The 18,768-nt window shown below is 33.1% G+C and overlaps 2 protein-coding genes and 3 non-coding genes across 6 annotated transcripts; 4 read left to right on the top strand and 1 right to left on the bottom strand.

Annotated features, from left to right (window-relative positions):
* The first annotated feature begins 1,591 nt into the window (after positions 1-1,591).
* Positions 1,592-8,211, top strand: LOC108226555 (protein argonaute 16). Of its 2 annotated transcripts, XM_017401527.2 has the most exons (23): positions 1,592-1,727; positions 2,406-2,636; positions 2,714-2,919; positions 3,019-3,213; positions 3,332-3,468; positions 3,560-3,657; positions 3,736-3,833; positions 3,921-4,092; positions 4,269-4,385; positions 4,533-4,640; positions 4,716-4,778; positions 4,971-5,081; positions 5,162-5,333; positions 5,415-5,527; positions 5,647-5,784; positions 5,872-6,005; positions 6,355-6,420; positions 6,511-6,574; positions 6,881-6,995; positions 7,074-7,147; positions 7,479-7,573; positions 7,671-7,702; positions 7,814-8,211. In XM_017401527.2, exons 2-23 carry the CDS (start codon positions 2,418-2,420, stop codon positions 7,987-7,989), a joined length of 2,703 nt encoding a protein of 900 aa, XP_017257016.1. In that variant the 5' UTR covers positions 1,592-1,727; positions 2,406-2,417; the 3' UTR covers positions 7,990-8,211. The 2 variants fall into 2 exon arrangements, with proteins under 2 accessions (XP_017257016.1, XP_017257018.1); XM_017401529.2 differs by lacking the exon at positions 1,592-1,727 and having other exon boundaries at positions 2,347-2,636; positions 4,971-5,078.
* Positions 8,212-8,859: 648 nt separating this feature from the next.
* On the bottom strand, positions 8,860-13,117 carry LOC108226953 (AUGMIN subunit 2). Its single transcript, XM_017401949.2, has 6 exons — positions 12,879-13,117; positions 11,989-12,111; positions 11,354-11,458; positions 10,996-11,064; positions 9,987-10,100; positions 8,860-9,368 (listed from the first exon to the last, which is right to left on the bottom strand). Exons 1-6 carry the CDS (start codon positions 13,023-13,025, stop codon positions 9,018-9,020), a joined length of 909 nt encoding a protein of 302 aa, XP_017257438.1. The 5' UTR covers positions 13,026-13,117; the 3' UTR covers positions 8,860-9,017.
* A 2,081-nt stretch (positions 13,118-15,198) lies between these two features.
* LOC135147465 (small nucleolar RNA U49) lies at positions 15,199-15,264 on the top strand. Its single transcript, XR_010285039.1, has one exon. It is a non-coding gene; the product is annotated as a small nucleolar RNA U49 (small nucleolar RNA).
* A 206-nt stretch (positions 15,265-15,470) lies between these two features.
* LOC135147464 (small nucleolar RNA snoR2/U65) lies at positions 15,471-15,616 on the top strand. The gene has a single exon (XR_010285038.1). It is a non-coding gene; the product is annotated as a small nucleolar RNA snoR2/U65 (small nucleolar RNA).
* Positions 15,617-15,709: 93 nt separating this feature from the next.
* On the top strand, positions 15,710-15,790 carry LOC135147457 (small nucleolar RNA snoR77Y). The gene has a single exon (XR_010285031.1). It is a non-coding gene; the product is annotated as a small nucleolar RNA snoR77Y (small nucleolar RNA).
* The last annotated feature ends 2,978 nt before the right edge of the window (positions 15,791-18,768 follow it).

Raw genomic sequence — 18,768 nt, 5'->3', positions numbered from 1 at the left:
CAGATTTCAAAAATAATGAAGAGATAATTTGTAATGTTTAGTCAAAATTTGGTCAATTTGTAGAATCAAAGGCTGCCAGGCTGTGTATAACTTATAAATTCCCAATATTGATAACTATTTCTGAAATCTAGAGTATACCATTTTTTCTTTTTTCTACTAAATGAAAGAGTCCCGATCCCAAATAAGTTAAGTTGTGCGTCTCTTATAAATTTCCAACACTAGTAGCTGTCTTTAAGACTTATAATATGCCACTTCCTTTTTTTTTTGTCAAGATTGATTAATCATTTCTAAATTATATTTTAGGAGATACTCCATCCTTCCCATTTTAATTGTCCACTTTGCTCAAAACACACAAATTAAGAAAAATTAAATATGATATGTTGTTATCATTGTTATGCATTAATTATACAAAAACACTACTCCCTCCTTCCCATTTTAATTGTCCACTTTGCTCAAATCACACATATTAAGAAAAATTAAATATGATATGTTGTTATCATTGTTATGCATTAATTATACAAAAACACGACTAAATTTTCATTCATTTTGTTAAAAGTCAACATAGTTTGCATTGTAAATCATGAAAATTGTACATGCTAATAAATGTTAACATTGAAACTTGTATAAAATTGTATTGGACAAAGAAGTAGGACAAATAATATGGGAAATTTTTTCTTTGCAAAGTGGACTATTAAAATGGGAAAGAGGGAGTACTAAATTTTCATTCATTTTGTTAAAAGTCAACATAGTTTGCATTGTAAATCATGAAAATTGTACATGCTAATAAATGTTAACATTGAAACTTGTATAAAATTGTATTGGACAAAGAAGTAGGACAAATAATATGGGAAATTTTTTCTTTGCAAAGTGGACTATTAAAATGGGAAAGAGGGAGTACTAAATTTTCATTCATTTTGTTAAAAGTCAACATAGTTTGCATTGTAAATCATGAAAATTGTACATGCTAATAAATGTTAACATTGAAACTTGTATAAAATTGTATTGGACAAAGAAGTAGGACAAATAATATGGGAAATTTTTTCTTTGCAAAGTGGACTATTAAAATGGGAAAGAGGGAGTACTAAATTTTCATTCATTTTGTTAAAAGTCAACATAGTTTGCATTGTAAATCATGAAAATTGTACATGCTAATAAATGTTAACATTGAAACTTGTATAAAATTGTATTGGACAAAGAAGTAGGACAAATAATATGGGAAATTTTTTCTTTGCAAAGTGGACTATTAAAATGGGAAAGAGGGAGTACTAAATTTTCATTCATTTTGTTAAAAGTCAACATAGTTTGCATTGTAAATCATGAAAATTGTACATGCTAATAAATGTTAACATTGAAACTTGTATAAAATTGTATTGGACAAAGAAGTAGGACAAATAATATGGGAAATTTTTTCTTTGCAAAGTGGACTATTAAAATGGGAAGGAGGGAGTACTAAATAGCCTAATTATCCACCCGTTTACCGATACTCGCACACCATTTGTCTGAATTCAGACCCCGCAATACAACCTACAAATGATAAGAGGTCACGAAATTTAATGACAACGCAAATAAAGGAATTGCCAAAAACGGTTTACCTTCCCTCCATTTCTCATTTGTAACCCACGTGCTGGAAAGCCAGGAGTCCTTTATGCAGCACTTATAAGTACTCTACGCTCAGCTCTCCCATTTTCACAACTAGCCTTTTGCAAAAACCCTTGATCATATTACAGGTCCGCTATGTCTATATCTCAACTTGATCACTTCATTGTTGAATCCGCTAAATATATATTCTGCCTCGTACATTATCTGTTGCTTTTCATGTGCTTGCTAGAATTTTGCAGTTTAGAACAAAGTTCAAGTGTTGCTCATTGTTTATCTTATGTTATGTGGTTAATTATGTGTGTTTTCATGTATTTTATAACCGGCCTTAGGCTCTGTAATCGAATTTAAGAGTTTCGTCGCGAAAGAGAATCGAATCATCACCTTCGCTTTACAATTGCTCAGTTTGTCCTTGATGCCATGTTCATAGTGAAAATGCTATTAGTTTATACATTAACTCTCTGATTTCTACTCTTCCAGTGAAAAAAATTTCTGAATATATAACTTAATCAGTTGGAGGAAAAAACATGATAGTCATTTGGTGGTAAAACAATTTTCAACAGCAGTTTATGTTCAACTAATGATACCTGCCTGACTAGTTTTATATCATTCCGTAGACGTAACATTATTGTTATGGTTGAATTTTCCTTTTCATTTGCTTTTATTAGTTGTGGTACTTTGAGAATGTAACATCTATCATAGAGATTTATTTACCTTGTGCACAAATGTTGCCACCAAATAAGAGATTAGGCTTGTTATGTTATGGTTTTTGGTTTTTAAAACGTGTATTAAAATTTTATGTCGTGAAGTTGAGGAAATACATGGAGAAAACAGGCATTCAGGATCTAGGTGGATCACCTCCTTTGCCTCCACCGCCATCACATATTCCAACTGGAGTGGATCCCGAACGAGTTGAGCCTCCAAAACTTGTTATGATTAGTAGGCCAGATTTTGGCAAGAGCGGAAGGCGCATACAATTAGAGGCGAACCACTTCAAAGTTTCAGTGAAATCTCCAGATGAGATATTTTACCAGTATAGTGTACGTGTGTCAGATTTTAGCCATTTTTATTGGATGTAAAGTATTAAATGAAGTTAACTGTTGTATATAATCTACAGGTTTCCATTAGTTATGAGGATAAGAAAGCTGTTGAGAGTAAGGGGATTGGAAGAAATATAATTGATAAGCTCTATCAAACATATTCCTCAGAACTTGCTGGCAAGAGGTTTGCATATGATGGAGAGAAAGCCTTATATACTGTGGGGCCCTTACCCCGGAACAAGCAGGAGTTCACAGTTGTTCTTGAGGAGTCCATAGCCAGAAGGTTTGTAGTCTCTTTATTTCTCTAGTCGAATACTATATTACTTTCATGCAAAAATAAACACTATGTGCTCTAATTCATTTATCAACGAAATCCTATAAGAGAAGGGAGCTCTGGTGAACCTAGTAAAAGATCTAGGCAATCTTTTCACTCAAAATCATACATAGTAGAGATCAACTATGCTACCAAGATACCGTTGAGGTCTGTTCTGCTTGCCCTCAATGGAGATGAGACTGATAAGGTTCAAGATGTGCTGAGGGTGCTTGATATTATTTTAAGACAGCAAGCGGCTAATAGGTATCCAGAGAACCAGAACAATCCATTTTTTTTTTCTTAAGCCAGAAGAATCCATTCTTAAGATACTTCCACCCTGACACGATGTTTTTGCTTACTTTTATGAGTATTGAATGTGCAGGGGTTGCCTTTTGGTAAGGCAGTCATTTTTCCATGATGATTCAAGGGCGTTGGATGATGTTGGAGGAGGGATATCTAGGTGCTTTGGTCTTCATTCTAGTTTTCGTCCAACTCATGGTGGCTTGTCACTCAATATAGGTAAGATCTACATAATTTTTCTGCCTACCTATCCTAGCTTATATGTCTTAGACAGTTATATTAACTGATGCTTACTCATTCGTTTGTGAAGATGTATCGACAACCATGATCCTTACTCCTGGACCTGTACTTGAGTTTCTGAAAGTCAATCAGGGTACAAGTGATGCTCGTGCTTTAGATTGGGTGAAGGTAAATTTAGAACTACACCTGAAAAATATGCACTGTGCCTTCTTTCACTATTAAATTGTCATTTTACAAATGCAACAGGCCAAGAGAATGCTGAAAAACATGAGGATCAAGGCCGCACATACCAACAAGGAATTCAAGATAATAGGGTTGAGTGATAAGCCTTGCAATGAGCTATAGTAAGCGTTTATTTATTTGGTTCATTCTTTTTTCATGTTCAAAACGAAGAGCCCTTTGTAATAAATCTTCCTCTTTTATGTTTTTAGCTTCTTAATGAAAGGGAAATATGGAGATGGTACCCATGGACAAGAACAACCTGAGGAGATCACAGTTTATGAGTACTTTAGAAGACATCGGAATTTACAGCTAGAAACTTCTGCGTACCTTCCGTGCCTAGATGTCGGTAAACCAAGAAGACCTAATTATCTCCCACTGGAGGTTTGTAATCATTATTGAAATATTTATACATATTTTAGTGTCTTGATTTACCCTTTTCAATTTCCTTTCACTTCAAAATTTTGATATTTTTTCTTGTTTTCCTATAGCTTTCTAGCCTTGTCTCTCTTCAGCAACCCACTTAAAGAAATTGATTTTTTCCCCCTGTTTTTCTATAGCTTTGTGGCCTTGTCTCTCTTCAGCGGTATACGAAAGCACTATCTTCTATGCAAAGAGTAGCTTTAGTGGAAAAATCCAGGGTGAAGCCTCAGGAGAGAAAAAAAATTCTCACTGATGTAAAATATTCTCTCACAATCAAATATTTCTTTTATTTCTTTTATTGGTTATTATTTCTCACTGGAGTTCCTTGGATCACTTATAAAAACAAAAAAACAAAAAAAAAATCCTGTTCTTTTTAATGATCAATGAACGTTCGATGTCAGTCTATGGGAAAGTATCTGTATGATGAAGATCCTCTCTTATCTGCTTGTGGCATTTCTATTGAGAAACAGCTTATGAAGTTTGACGGTCGTGTTCTTGAAGCACCAAAGGTACTTTTTTTTACTTTTGTAAAATTTAAGTGGCTTTATACATACTTTTACATCTCACTTTAATGCTGATTGCAGTTAAAGGTCGGTGGTGATGAAGATTGCATTCCCCAGAATGGTAGATGGAATTTTAATAGAAAGGTGATGTATACAGTATATAGAAAATGTTGTCCTACATGAATCAAACTTGAGTTGGTTTAGCTGTTGTGTGAAGTGTAACATCATTAGGAAATATAATTACTTTGTTACTGCTTCTATGTTCTTTCCCCAGTAGATTAAAATAGTATCTTGTTATTGAATCTGATTTACCCTCTTGTTTTATCCCTCACTCAGAGACTTATGAAACCAATGAAAATAGATTATTGGGCAGTAGTGAACTTCTCTGCTCGTGATATAAGTCAGCTATTACAAGGGCTGATTAATTGTGGAAGGAACAAAGGGGTTGTATGTACATTTCACTTTTGTCCATCTAATAGATTATTATATATATACCGAAGACCCTTAACATTCTATTTTGTATTCAGGTTATTGAACGTCCAAATACACTTATTGAGGAAAAGCCCCAATATAGAAGAGCTAGCGCACTGGTAAGAGTGGAGAAGATGTTTGATCAGATCATGTCAAAGTTCGATCGACCTCCCCCGTACCCTTTCATCTTGTGTGTCTTACCAGAGAGAAAGAATTCTGCTATCTATGGTATGTTTTAACTCAGCTGTCATTTATCAGACCAATGCTATTTTGGTGGGAAGTTGATTAGTATGATTTGATGTGCTTAAGGACCATGGAAGAGGAAATGTTTGGTTGAATGGGGAATCCCCACACAATGTGTTTCTCCTGGGAATGTTAATGACCAGTATCTTACAAATGTTCTTTTGAAAATAAATTCAAAGGTAATGTTGTTTCCAACGTCAGGTAGTAGTCTTTTCAACTACAAGAAGTCTAGATTTTCATATCCTAATTTAATCTGACTTTAACTGTGTTATTGATATTTTTTTCCCTCATTTTAAAGCTTGGGGGTACTAATTCTTTGCTAGCACTGGAGGTTGTTTCTCGTGTACCTATAATAAGAGACTCTCCAACTATGATATTTGGCATGGATGTTTCTCATGGCTCTCCTGGCCAATCAGATGTCCCATCCATAGCAGCGGTATTGTACTAGCAAATTTGTTTGTTTACGTCTCTGGATATTAATTCAAATGATGCCTTTGACCCTATTTTTGTTTGGAACATTTAGGTTGTTGGATCTCATTCCTGGCCATTGATATCAAGGTATAGAGCAGCTGTTAGAACACAATCCCGTAAAGCTGAGATGATTGAGTCTTTGTTCAAACCTTTGCCAAATGGAAAAGATGATGATGGCATAATGAGGTACACATACATTTATATATGTGATGTTTACGTTGTCACTGGATTAGTATAGTAGGGTATACACAAACATAATACAATGGAGTGAATGTATGTTTAAGAACCGGCTATATTTTTAATACTCTTCTTCATACTCCGTTGCTAAATTACACAAATATGCTTGATGTTTACACTCTAATATGACAATTGATTGAAATCATGTCAGAGGATGCAAAGTGCAACAACAAGGTTTTAAAACTTTTTGATAAACAGCATGCTTTCTAAATACATAGACGACTGTCAATATTTCTGATTCCTGGTAAGATACAAACTGCAAATTAGTCTTTAATAGTTCGTTGTATTGTGTCTCAAGGGAACTGCTTCGGGAATTCTATAAAACAACCAGTTGTCGCAAACCATCTCAGATCGTCGTATTCAGGTATCACGGATCTACACAATTATATTGATTGCCCCATTTAATGTACACTAACGTTGATCTCTTTGGTGGAATCTGTGTCCTCTTTCCCAGGGACGGGGTCAGTGAATCACAGTTTAGCCAAGTTTTGAACATTGAGATTGATCAGATAATAAAGGTTATTATCGTATATTACTTGGTTTACCTTTTATCTGAGTAGTAATATCTTCTGAAGAGTATGTCCACAATTCCTCATCCAATATTTGTCCTTCATTTTAATTTGTTTTAAAATAAGACTACCTCGATTCTTTTTATGTAAACGAGACTTGCAAGTATTTCTCAGAACAGCTATTCTTTAATTGTGCTTAAATCTTACATGTCAATGTGTTTGTCTCGCTGGTTTTGCCTTGTAGAGTTTGTCGTGTCTCCTTTATATATTGATATTCAAAATTTGTAACGATAAATTACCTTCTTGTTTCTGCAGACTTATCAGTTTCTTGGCGAGCCGAATATACCGAAGTTCACAGTGGTAGTTGCCCAAAAAAATCATCATACTAAACTCTTTCAAGCAGTCGGTGACCATGTGAATGTTCCTCCTGGTCAGCACTATTTTACTTGTTAATTTAAATTCGTAACTTGGACTGTTCTAAGTTGTCTGTGTTTGTCTGAGCTTGCAGGGACTGTTGTGGACACGGAAATTGTGCACCCAAGAAATTATGATTTTTACATGTGTGCTCAGGCAGGGAAGATTGTAAGCCACCGCCTTTTCTTCCTTTAATCATTCATATTCTAAATCTTTGTTAAGTACTAGTGAGTAAAGATCCTAGTCCTATTTACTAAGACACACAGCGAACTTTAATACGCTTCTTTACCCTCTCAATATGTAAATAATAACGGTATAATGCAATAATATGCCTGTTTTGTATAACTGCCTTAAATAATAAAATTTTGAATTTCCGCTTAAGTCTCATAGCACCATGCATGCCTTAGGTATTAACTCCATTGGTAACTCTTCATTGTATGCGTGATGAATAAACACTTACATTATTTGTTTCTTACTCTGCTAATTATTGACCTGGCAGGGAACTTCTCGTCCTGCTCACTATCATGTTTTAATTGATGAAATTGGTTTCTCAGCTGATGATATGCAAAATCTCGTCCATTCCCTATCATATGTGTTAGTTTCCAGAAACAATTTTTTTCCTTTTCAAATAGTTCAAATTTAAAACTTAATGTTTGAATGTGCTACTTGGTTTCTTTTCTGCGCTCTACAGGTACCAAAGAAGTACTACCGCAATCTCCATAGGTATCCATACATCTACTTATGACAGTTTGTGCAGTAATGTTTTTTGCTTGATTGTGCTGGTTAATGTACTTTTTCATTTACTTACCCATTGTTGCCTTAAAATCGTTCTAGTTGCACCCGTCTACTATGCCCACCTTGCGGCTACACAAGCGGGCAAGTTGATAAAGTCTGAGGAAAGCAGCGATACTTCTTCAGGACATGGAAGCCACACATCTGCCGCGAATGTCCCTGTTCCTGAGCTGCCCAGGCTGCATGATAATGTTGCAGGGTCTATGTTTTTCTGCTGATGCATTTGCTCCCATGAAATGCTCGGAATAACTACAAGTGTTACCATATGTTGATGTTTTTGAAAAGAACTTGACTGATTTTTGTTCTTGGATTATGACATTATCAAACTCTGTATGCTCATTTGGTTAGAGCAACTCAGCAACCTATCTGTCCATTGAGTCAACACTATGTCTCATGCTTGCTTTTTCCCCTTGATTTTACTATAAATAGCGAAATTTCATTTTGTGCTATTCAGCAAATTAAATCTTTAAATACCTTGTGGTATTGGTTTACTGGTGCATGGGCCGGATGTCACGGCGACACTAACGGCGACACATGGTGCCGTTGCTGGACGCTGCCGCGCTGGCACGTGGGCGAGTTGTAAATTCATTTATTGAAATGAATTTACAAGAAAATATTTTTTCGAATATAATTCATCTCTGTCTTTCAAGATGAATAACCTAGAAGATGACTTCATCTGTGAGTTAAAAATCGTTTTCCTTTTTCTAAAAGAAAAAAGTGAAATTCATCACTTTTGATCAAAATAATTCCTCTCCTTGAAATATTTAAATTTTCGTAAGATCAACTAAACAAACAAATTCTTTAAAGATAGATGTAAAAAGTATTTTTCAAAGAGTGAAACATATAAAAGAAAAATCCAAAATATATTTCAAGCGTTCAAACATATACAGTAGAATCCGGAATATTTTTTAAGAAACAAAGAAAATAATTTCCTCAAGAGAGTTTGTCTCTTAACTATAAAGTGCAATGCTTTACTTTACCTTGTAAAGAGTGTTAACGTTTGTTCAGTTAGTAGAATATATACTTGAATATCACCTAAAACAGGCATACAGCATTCAGCATTAAGGGAATAATGTGTACATAACAGTGGCTTGTAATTGCTGGATTGGTAATTGGTACTACAAAGGTAGGAGGATCCAGATTATACGTATTCCACAGAATAAATGTTTACATAAGATAAAACAGCGGAATACAATCTATTGTTTTCATATTTGTAAAAAACTGTGAAATACAACACAAGTTTAGTTTACCAATCATTGCTTTTAACAGAAGCAGGCCATGAGAGTCTGCGGATGTCAAGTTGATAAGAGCTGCTGGTATCACTGTTATCATCTGCTTCATAATGTTCACTATCATGCGTTTGGAGCTTCCCTGGTGATAAGTCCTCAAAGATTGATTCGTTTCTCCATGGAAAAGGTACAAAATCAGAATCCACTGGTTCTATTTGAGAGGAACTGGTAGGCGATGGGAGCAGCGACGGATCAGAATGGCCAACTCTTAGTTTTTGAAGATATGCAAATGATTCTCTCGTTGATGATAAGGCTTCAAAGTATCTGGTGCATGATGCCAAAGCAACTGGAATTGGATGAAGCATCTCCTATGCAATTTGTAGAACATAAATATATAAAATGAAGTTTCCACAAAATGTATCGGAGACTTGCTAATATTACCAGTATAATAAATGCTGCGATACTGAAACATAAATAGTCCTCAAACAAGATGATATCTGCAAGACTGTAACCAACTTGAACTTGAATTATTTGCGACATAACCACTAATATGTATAATTTTATAAAACTTATACACTATGAAACTAGATTAACTAATGTGACAATATTATGCTTCTCTTCTTTGGTACCAGTTGTGCTACTTATAATATGTTCTTGATCGGTTATTTGAGTCCACGAGTATCACATAAATATTCTGCAGTGAAAAGTGAAGTTAAGCTAATATTCTGCACAAGCCACTTAAGTTACTACCTAACATTACCAAGTTATGGAAACCCTTCCGCGAAAGGATAATTAACCTACAGCACCACCGAAATCCTTATATTAGGACAGGTAATAACATAAATAGATAAGATTTAACTTTCTACTATAAAGGTACACAACACTGCACTATACGTATATTCTTAGTAGTGTTTTCCGTGATAGCACATGTTATTTACTCTTTGAGACGAAAAAAATAAATAGCATAGATATATCATCCAACTTACCCCCCACACAGAGGGTGGTTCTTTGAAGTTCTGTGTCCACTGGATATCAGCTACACATGCTGTCAAACTATCATAATCGCTTGCAGCTTTCTTCATTAGTTCGAAAAATTGTTTCTGTAGATATCCGGGAAAACGTAAGAATGTTTAGAATATAACTCTTTGTAAAGACTAAGCATTAAACGTGAAAATTCAACTTCTTAGCCAGAACACAAAATCTTAATCCAAATCAATGCACAGTGATAATCTACCAGTTTGTTAATCTTAAATGGGAGATAACAAGAGAGAAGGGAAGAGGATCATTGTATGCCCTGGACTTGACAGATTGGAATGAGAAAGAGATAACTTTTAGACTATTGTAGACATGTAAGGCCGCTGCTCTCCAAATCTTCTCATTTCCAGAAGAATTTTTAAGTTCAATACAAAGGCAAGTTATTACCCTATCTTTTAAGACCACAGCATCTGTTCTGCTGTGCATCTTTATTTTCTCTCTCAGCAAAAGATGCAAAATTGATTGCCTGACCAAAAGTACCACGTATAGTCTATTGTACAGCACAAATTGGTTTCATGCATCGATACATAAGAGCAAGTCTAATGCATAGCTAGAACTGAATGCATAGCAGAAATACAGAACTAGATTTACAGAATACTCACTCTACTGCATAGCTATTATTAATGGGAAGATTGCATTCTGTGGATAATCGCTTCTAAACATTGAACCAAAGAAGGCCCCAGGACACAGCCTTCCTTGCCATATCATTCACTAAAGAAAAAAAGGGGAGGACATATTTATGGTACATGAGTTATAATTTAAATATAATATAGCTATATTCATTTCAGAATAAGCGTTGCAGTACAAGTTCTATTTTAACACCAAAGAACATCTTTTAGTGCCAAAATTTAGAGGTAGCTAAAGCCATCTTAGCTTTAGCATTGGACCTGCTCTAACAAAAGGATAACTCATAGGGAAACCTCATTATGAAATAGGGGTACGTTTTTCGTCACTGCTGACCTGAAATTCTGCTTCCACCGAAATGTAATCCAACGCATATGGTTGTTGAAGACGAGTTATGATGCGGCCCTGCAATATCGGACCAAAGTATCACAAGAAAAACAAATATTTGATAGTATATATGATATGCGGCTTCTGAACACTGTCAATTAGCACAAGTTGACATTTAGCAGTAAAGAAAGTTTGTTTTCAGGACGTTAACAAAATTCATTTTTAGAGAGCGGTGTTGTGCATTTAATCAACTGCAAGAATGATGTTCACTAGCAATATAAAGGAGATCTAAAGATGGTATCTGGTTTACTTCCATACTCAAAATAGGGATGTGGAAAAGTGGCCCTAAAAAATATATTAAAAAAACCTTATTCTGGATAACATCCTTCAGTATGGAGGTGCTCCTTCTCAAGCTCTCAATCTTTTTCTCCATTTCTCTTGCATGTGTCAGATGTGCAACATTCTTATCATCCTGCAGAATACACATATATTAGATGTTTCATTTCACCAAGTCATTACATATTACATCCTGATGGACTACAAATATTCTAAATACTTTGGCATAGTGAAAAAAGACAGATCTTTAGTAATCAGATCAGCAGCTACCTAAAACGGCACTCTACATGTTAAAGCTTAATTCCCAATGATTAATTTTCTACATTTATGGGATTGGGGACTACAGATAATGATTAAACCTGTTCCGTATTCTGAATAATCTGATAACGTTGTCATGCCAAAATGACCATTAATAAAAAAATTAGTCGACCTCAAAAGTATACACATAACACATGACGAGATACTGTCACGCATATTATAGAAGGTTAGTACATGTGATGCTGGATTTCTTTGTATCAAGACCAGGTTCTGAAAGAGAATGTGAAATATAATCGTCAAGTAAAAGTATCCATAAAGCAAAATTATAAGTCCATAGACAATTAGCAAAAAAAAGACAAAAGCTATCATATGCACCAAGAATTAGGATCTAATGTCGTCTAATTTTACCTGTCGACCTTGAAGTTCCACTTTCAACTCTGCTATTTTCCTTTGAACAATGGTTAGTTCTGTCAAAACCCTGATCAAGTCATCACCCTTTTCAAGATCATTGTACAAGTTTTGGGCCTCTTCCTAATAAAGAAGAAATAGATGTGATTAGCAGGCAGGCCCTCATATGACTTAATACTAATCTAATACTTGATAATGCACTTGAGTTAAAAGTAAAAACTAAATGAAGCAAATATTTAGTACTCCCTCCATCCCAAATTAGATGAGCTGGTTGACTATAGGCACACAATTTAAGGTCTATTGACCGCATAGCTACATAACTCATTTTCGAAGTTTTATTTTTGCAAATAAAAGTTTTAAAAATGAATTTTTTGTATACTAATGAAAATAAAAAAATGAAAAAATTACGAAACTAGGTATCCAATGCATCTTAAGCTGTGTGTCCAAAGTCAACTAGCTCATCTATGGATTGAAGGAGTATTATATAAAAAGGTGAAGAACCTTTCCCCCCAAGATTACTTATCTTAGGCCCAAAATACGATAATTCATGAGGGCCACTTGGGAGATGCACATATTTCTTATCCTTTCACCAGATGCATTGCTTAAGCTTGAGTATACAACATTAATCAAGTTTATATTATACCAGCCTGATATATACCTCTCCACGTAAATTCATAATTCAAGACCCCGTGTATGCATGTCTGTGTTTAAGTGTCCATTCTAATACAAAACCAGGCGATGATTCTAAATCGCAAACAATATGATCACCAATGCCAATAAAACTGTAACTGAGCTAAATGCATCAAAAGCCTAATATCGCATAAAAAAAAATTAAATAGCAGTGTTGAATATACACGTAAAATATATAGAAATGCAATGAGAAAGAGGACCTTGGAAGGGGCAGGGGAAACAGAGAAGCCAAGATCAGCGGCTATAGATAGTGCATCAGAAAACCCTCCGCCTCTTCCTGGAACCTTTTTATTCACCGAGCTTGAATCATCTCCCTTCCACATCTTTTTATCGTATGTTTCACTCATTCTTTGTCATTTGGTTTCTCTCTTTTCCGCTAATTATATCATAGTGTTCTTTGATGTTGGTTCAGAAACGCCCGAAATTTCGCAAACTTCGTGACTACATTTTCACTGCCCGGACAACCAAAATCTCAAGTTCAAGTATAAAAACCTAGTCTGCTATTTGATTAGAATTTTAATATATTATTTTTTAATTATGAATTTTAATCGACATGATCATGTTTTGTGCGGATTCTTGATAAAATGTATATAAATTCTTTAGAATTTAAGCAAAATGTCTCAAAATTTAATGAATTTTGGTAAAATTTCAAAGCAGTTAAATATATTAAGAAATCCTACAAAATCCATCATTTAGTGAAATCCTAAAAATTCAATCGATATTTGAATATTATCAAATTTTTTTAATGGATGTTAGACAATCTCAATTGAATATTATATAATTATCATTGTCATAATCTAACAATATTAAAAGATTATTGTAAAATTTATAAAATTATATTTTGTAATATGTGTCGAGTAGCGGAAAAAAACGTATAATATTAATCGGCGGAGTAAGATTCCCCGTAGTAAATAGATTTTTTCGCCACCCAACTTATTGTTTGTTTAGAAATTTGCCACCGAACTATAATTTTTTTTCCTTTTTGTCACTGATGTTAGGTTCGGATTTTTTTTAGTCACTAACCTTACGTTCGGATTTGATTATTAACATTATGTAATTTTTTTTGGTATTATTAAAATATAGTGATAGTCTGCAATATATTATGAAGATCTAATGTATGTCTATTATCTTTGTCTTTGTATATAGTACTTCATAAGTCCCCTGGATAGTTCACCTTTGAGGACAAGAGTTTGACATGTATTTTAAGACTCCTAAAATATTTAGTTTCATAAATTATTTTATTTTATTTTTCTAAATAAGAGTTATGATTGTCTATTGTCTACTCCCTCCGTCCCAAAAAGAGTGAGCTGGTTTGACTTTCACGGAGATTAAGAAAAATGTAGTAAGTTTAGTTGAAAAGTGGGTAAAGTGGTGGGACCTACCAATATTTAATAATAGATTTGAGATAGTGGAGGAAGATAGTAGGTGTAATAGTGTTTATATTATTATAGAAAAGAGATAGTGGAAGAAAGTAGTGGGTGTAATAGTGAAAAGTAGTGTTCAAAAATAGTAAGTATTGTAGGTTCATTTTTTTTGGGACGTCCCAAAAAGGAATAAGGGTCACATAAAATGGGACGGAGGGAGTATATTATATATAGTTTCATAAAAAATAAGATTAGATGCCATCTACAATTAATTATACTACTGTACAAAAATAAGGACGACTACTATAAAAAAAAGTAGACGATATACAATTATTCCCGATTTTACCGCTCAATTATGTTATTATTACTCCCTCCGTCCTCCTCATTTTTTATATTTCTTTTCCACTGCTTGGCACGTATTTTAAGGTTCCTACTTCTTATAAAACATAGTTCCATAATTTAATTTTGAGACTTTCTTTTTAGTGTATAAAAATTCAAATGTTAAATTTTTATTAAAAAAAAAATTAAAATAATTTATGAAACTAAATCTCTTAGGAGTTTCAAAATACGTGTCAAATTCTCGTCTTCCAAGGTAAACTACCTGGCACACATATGTAGTACAACATATAAAGATATAGACACATGTTAGATCACCATAATATTGCGGATTACCATTATGTTTCAATAATGCTACAAAGAATAATATAATGTTAATAATCAAATCTGAACTTAACGTTAGTGACAAAAATAATCCGAACCTAACGTTAGTGACAAAAAAGAAAAAATTTATAGTTCGGTGACAAATTTTTACACAAACAATAAGTTGGGTGGCGAAAAAATCTATTTTCCCAAACTTAAATGCTAAAGTTAAAGGTCTATCAAATAGATAAAAAGTGAAGAGCTAGTCAGAAACTCAAAATAAAACAGAAGTATAATAATAAAACTGGGCCAACTGGATCAACACTGGAACAGAGAAGGCCTAAGCGGTTCAAATAAAAAATGAACCAGGCCCATTCGAATGAATTAGGGTTTAAGTCCTTCCTATATAAACACACTCAATACCCCTCCATATCATTCATCGTCTTCCCCAAGTCTCTACACACTTGAAATCGTTTTATTTATTTATTATTTTTTTCTAAATTTCAGTTATCTATGGTACCGATGAGGAAGAATTCCCAAAAGATAGGAAGTGCCGTATGACACTTTACACAACAGCGTTTTAAAGCGCCCACATCAACCCATCCACCAGTCGTAATCATCCACGCCCCCTGCTGGAACAGCCCCGTTATTTGTTAACGGCGTTTGTTTCTCCGGGGGGTTTGATTTTAGTATTGGTCGGGTTGTGTGGAACAATCGCTCTACTACGCTGTGTGGTTGATTTGGAACGGGACTCTGAGGTCTTTTGTTATTGTTTTTTGATTTGAAAATGGTTCGATGCCACGTCGACGGTAGCCACAGTGCATTGACCGACGATGCTATGATTGAACCAATAGTGAATTCTTTTTCGCATTTTATAGGAACCTGTGGATCGATTTTTCCGTTCGCTCACGGAGCCGTTTTTTGCGATTACATTTGTTGCGAGTCAAGATTAAATTAAGTAAATAATTTGGTAATATTAAGTTTGTTTCACATTAATTAGGCATTTATTCTTGAATTTGATGAAATGGGAGCCAGTGAGGATTATTGTTGAAAAGTTGGAATTACCGACTGATAATCATTGATGTGAAATCGACTGTCTGAGGCTTTTTGGTTTAAATAATTTGTTGTTGATACTACTAATGTTGATCAGAATTTTATTTCATACGAAATTGTATAAAATAAACGAACTAAATGCTATTGAAATACCTAGAAGAAATATCGTATAAATGGAGATGTTATTTCTATCTGAAGAAAACAAAATTGAGAAAGTTAATTTTATTCAAAAGGTTTTACATGTTTAGATTAAATAACAAGAAATATTCAAATTATGATTTAGGAAACATTGATCGTTTACATTAGGCTTAAATACATTTTTACCATCGAAGTTTCACTCAATATACACACGAACCATCAAAGTTTTAAAATGTACGGTTCAGCTACTGATGTTTCTAGTTATGTATACTTCGACCATAACCAAGTTGCAGAACTGAAAACCGGAGGGAGTGCAAGTCACTTGCGGTCGAGCGCACGTGTGGAAATACAGATATTGTGCCATCATGCGGTGGACCCAGGCTTGGCCAGGGTGAACCTGCTTCTCCTTATCTTTCTCAATTTTGAATTTCCTGTGAGTATAATTCGGGATAAAAACTTCTTTTGATCCTCATTTCTCTGTATCTGCGCATGACCACCTGCATTGTGGACGAGGATGTGTATTTTTATTTATTTTTGTCATATTTTTCATTTATCTAGTTTTTCTATTTATAAAAAGCATATAACTTTCACTTTAACAGTCACTGGTAGCTCGTTTTTGTGCAAAAAAAAAGTTTATAACTAAATACAAAATACATAATAAATTTTTTTATATACTTTTAAAAATTTTGACCATACACTTATAAATATTATTTTTAAAATTATTTTTTTAATAAAAAAATTAATGTCATATTTTTAATAAAATAAATTTAAAAAAAAATAATTATAAATATACGATCAAAACTCGAGTAAATGAAAGAAAAGACAAGCGATTATTATATATTTATTTATATCCACGTGTGAGTTGTGACCAGGAGTAATGATAACACATGAAGGTTAATTACATGCAAATTATGCCCAGGTTGCCCAATAAAGGCAGTTTCGGGTACCCTTACAGCTAAAGGGTTTGTTGAAGATGCTACCATATATATATATATATATATATATATATATATATATATATATATATATATATATATATGGGAGTTTTAATTTGAATGATTAATCGGTTTATAATTGAAATATATTTAAATAATATGATAATATTCATATTATATTTAATTTATTATACTAATCTTTAAAAAATATTGTGATTAAACAAAATAAATAAATGATACATAATATAATCGGAAATTAATTAGAATGATTAATTGGGTATTAAACGTAATATATCAATATATTATAATGATATTTAATTTATTATACTAGTCTTTACAAAAATGCGTGATTAATCAAAATAAATAAATGATTCAGAATCTATTCAAGGATTAGGCTAAATGATAAATTGGGTTATCAATCGTAATATATTAAAATAATATAATAATATTTAATTTATTACTCCCTCCGTCCCTAAATACTTTTCTCGTTTGCCTTTGTCACGTTTGCCAACACACACTTTTGGTCATTAATATCTTTAATTTCGTATTAGTATTAAATATAAAAACTTCACTGTATTAAAATACTCGTAAATATGAATCTAACAAGATCACTCATGACTATATTTAGTCTTATAGATTAGACGTAAATAAGTAATTTATCTCGTGTCATGAACAGTGCCGACATATGAAATGAGCAAAGTATAAAGAACCAGAGGGAGTATAATACTCTATATAAAAGTATGTGATTAATCAAAATAAATAAACGATACAAAATATATTTAGGAATTAGGCGGAATGATTAATTGAGTTACCAATTGGAATATATTAAAATAATATAATAGTATTTAATTTATTATACTAGTCTTTGAAAAAATATGTTGTGATTAATCAAAATAAATAAATAACACAAAATATATTCACAAACTAGTCAAATGATTAACCGATAGTAATCGGAATATATTAAAATAATATAATAATATTTTATTCATTATAATATTCTTAAAAAAATATATTGTTATTAATCAAAATAAATAAATATTATAAAAATATATTCAAAAATTAGAGGTTCGGATAATGATATAAAAGTTAGTTACAGTTTAAATCTTCTAACTGGAAAGGAAAAAAGTGAGCGCGTGTACAGTAAACACCCACCACTCACTCGCATATCAAATGTTTGGTATGCAACGTCAACCGGTTTTTCTGATTTTGCTCGATTGTGGCGAGGATATACAAAAGAGTAAAGTTGGATGGTTGGACCGGATTTTTTCAAACATGCATGGTTGGTGTGTACAACGAGCCAAACTTCAATGGCTAGAAGGTATTTAAGCCTTTACATTAATGAATATGAGTTTAGTTGAAATTGAAAAAAAATATGAGGAATAAAGTTTATAAGAAATATAAATTGACACAATTATCTATATTTAATTTTCAACAAATTTGTCTCTGTGAACTTTCTCTTTCTGGGTGATAGGACTGAAATTCAAAGAAAATGATTTAAACATTCCTTTTAAGATCAAAATTAAGATAATCCATTTTGAAATTTGTGAGGGAGGTGATTTCGGTTAAACAAGTAATCTTACAATTTTATTCATAAGTTTTTTCTGTTCAACACTGGTTATGCTGTAGCCTGGAGCTGGACTCTGGTATGTCAACATGCGCTTCATCCCGTTCACGTGCTTTCCGTTGGCGTATAATCTATGTAGAATTCAGTGTATAATTTTTAAAGTGTGTTCCTCAGCTACCATTTCGTGTACATGTGTGAATGCCGACAATTGTTATGCTACCAATTCGAATCTCATCACTAAAATTCGAAGCTTCTGTTTGTTTGACAGTCAAAGTGTTAGTCGGGCATCTAGAATACGAGATAGCAATCCTATGAATTTTTAAAACCAGTAAAAAAAATATTCATACCCAAGTATTCAAGGCAATAATAACCGGATCGTTCGATTTCATTTAAGAAA

Source organism: Daucus carota, chromosome 6, assembly GCF_001625215.2.
Source record: "Daucus carota subsp. sativus chromosome 6, DH1 v3.0, whole genome shotgun sequence".
NCBI lineage: Eukaryota > Viridiplantae > Streptophyta > Magnoliopsida > Apiales > Apiaceae > Daucus > Daucus carota.
Note: the sequence above shows the minus strand (reverse complement) of the source record. Positions and strands in the feature narration are given on the sequence as shown.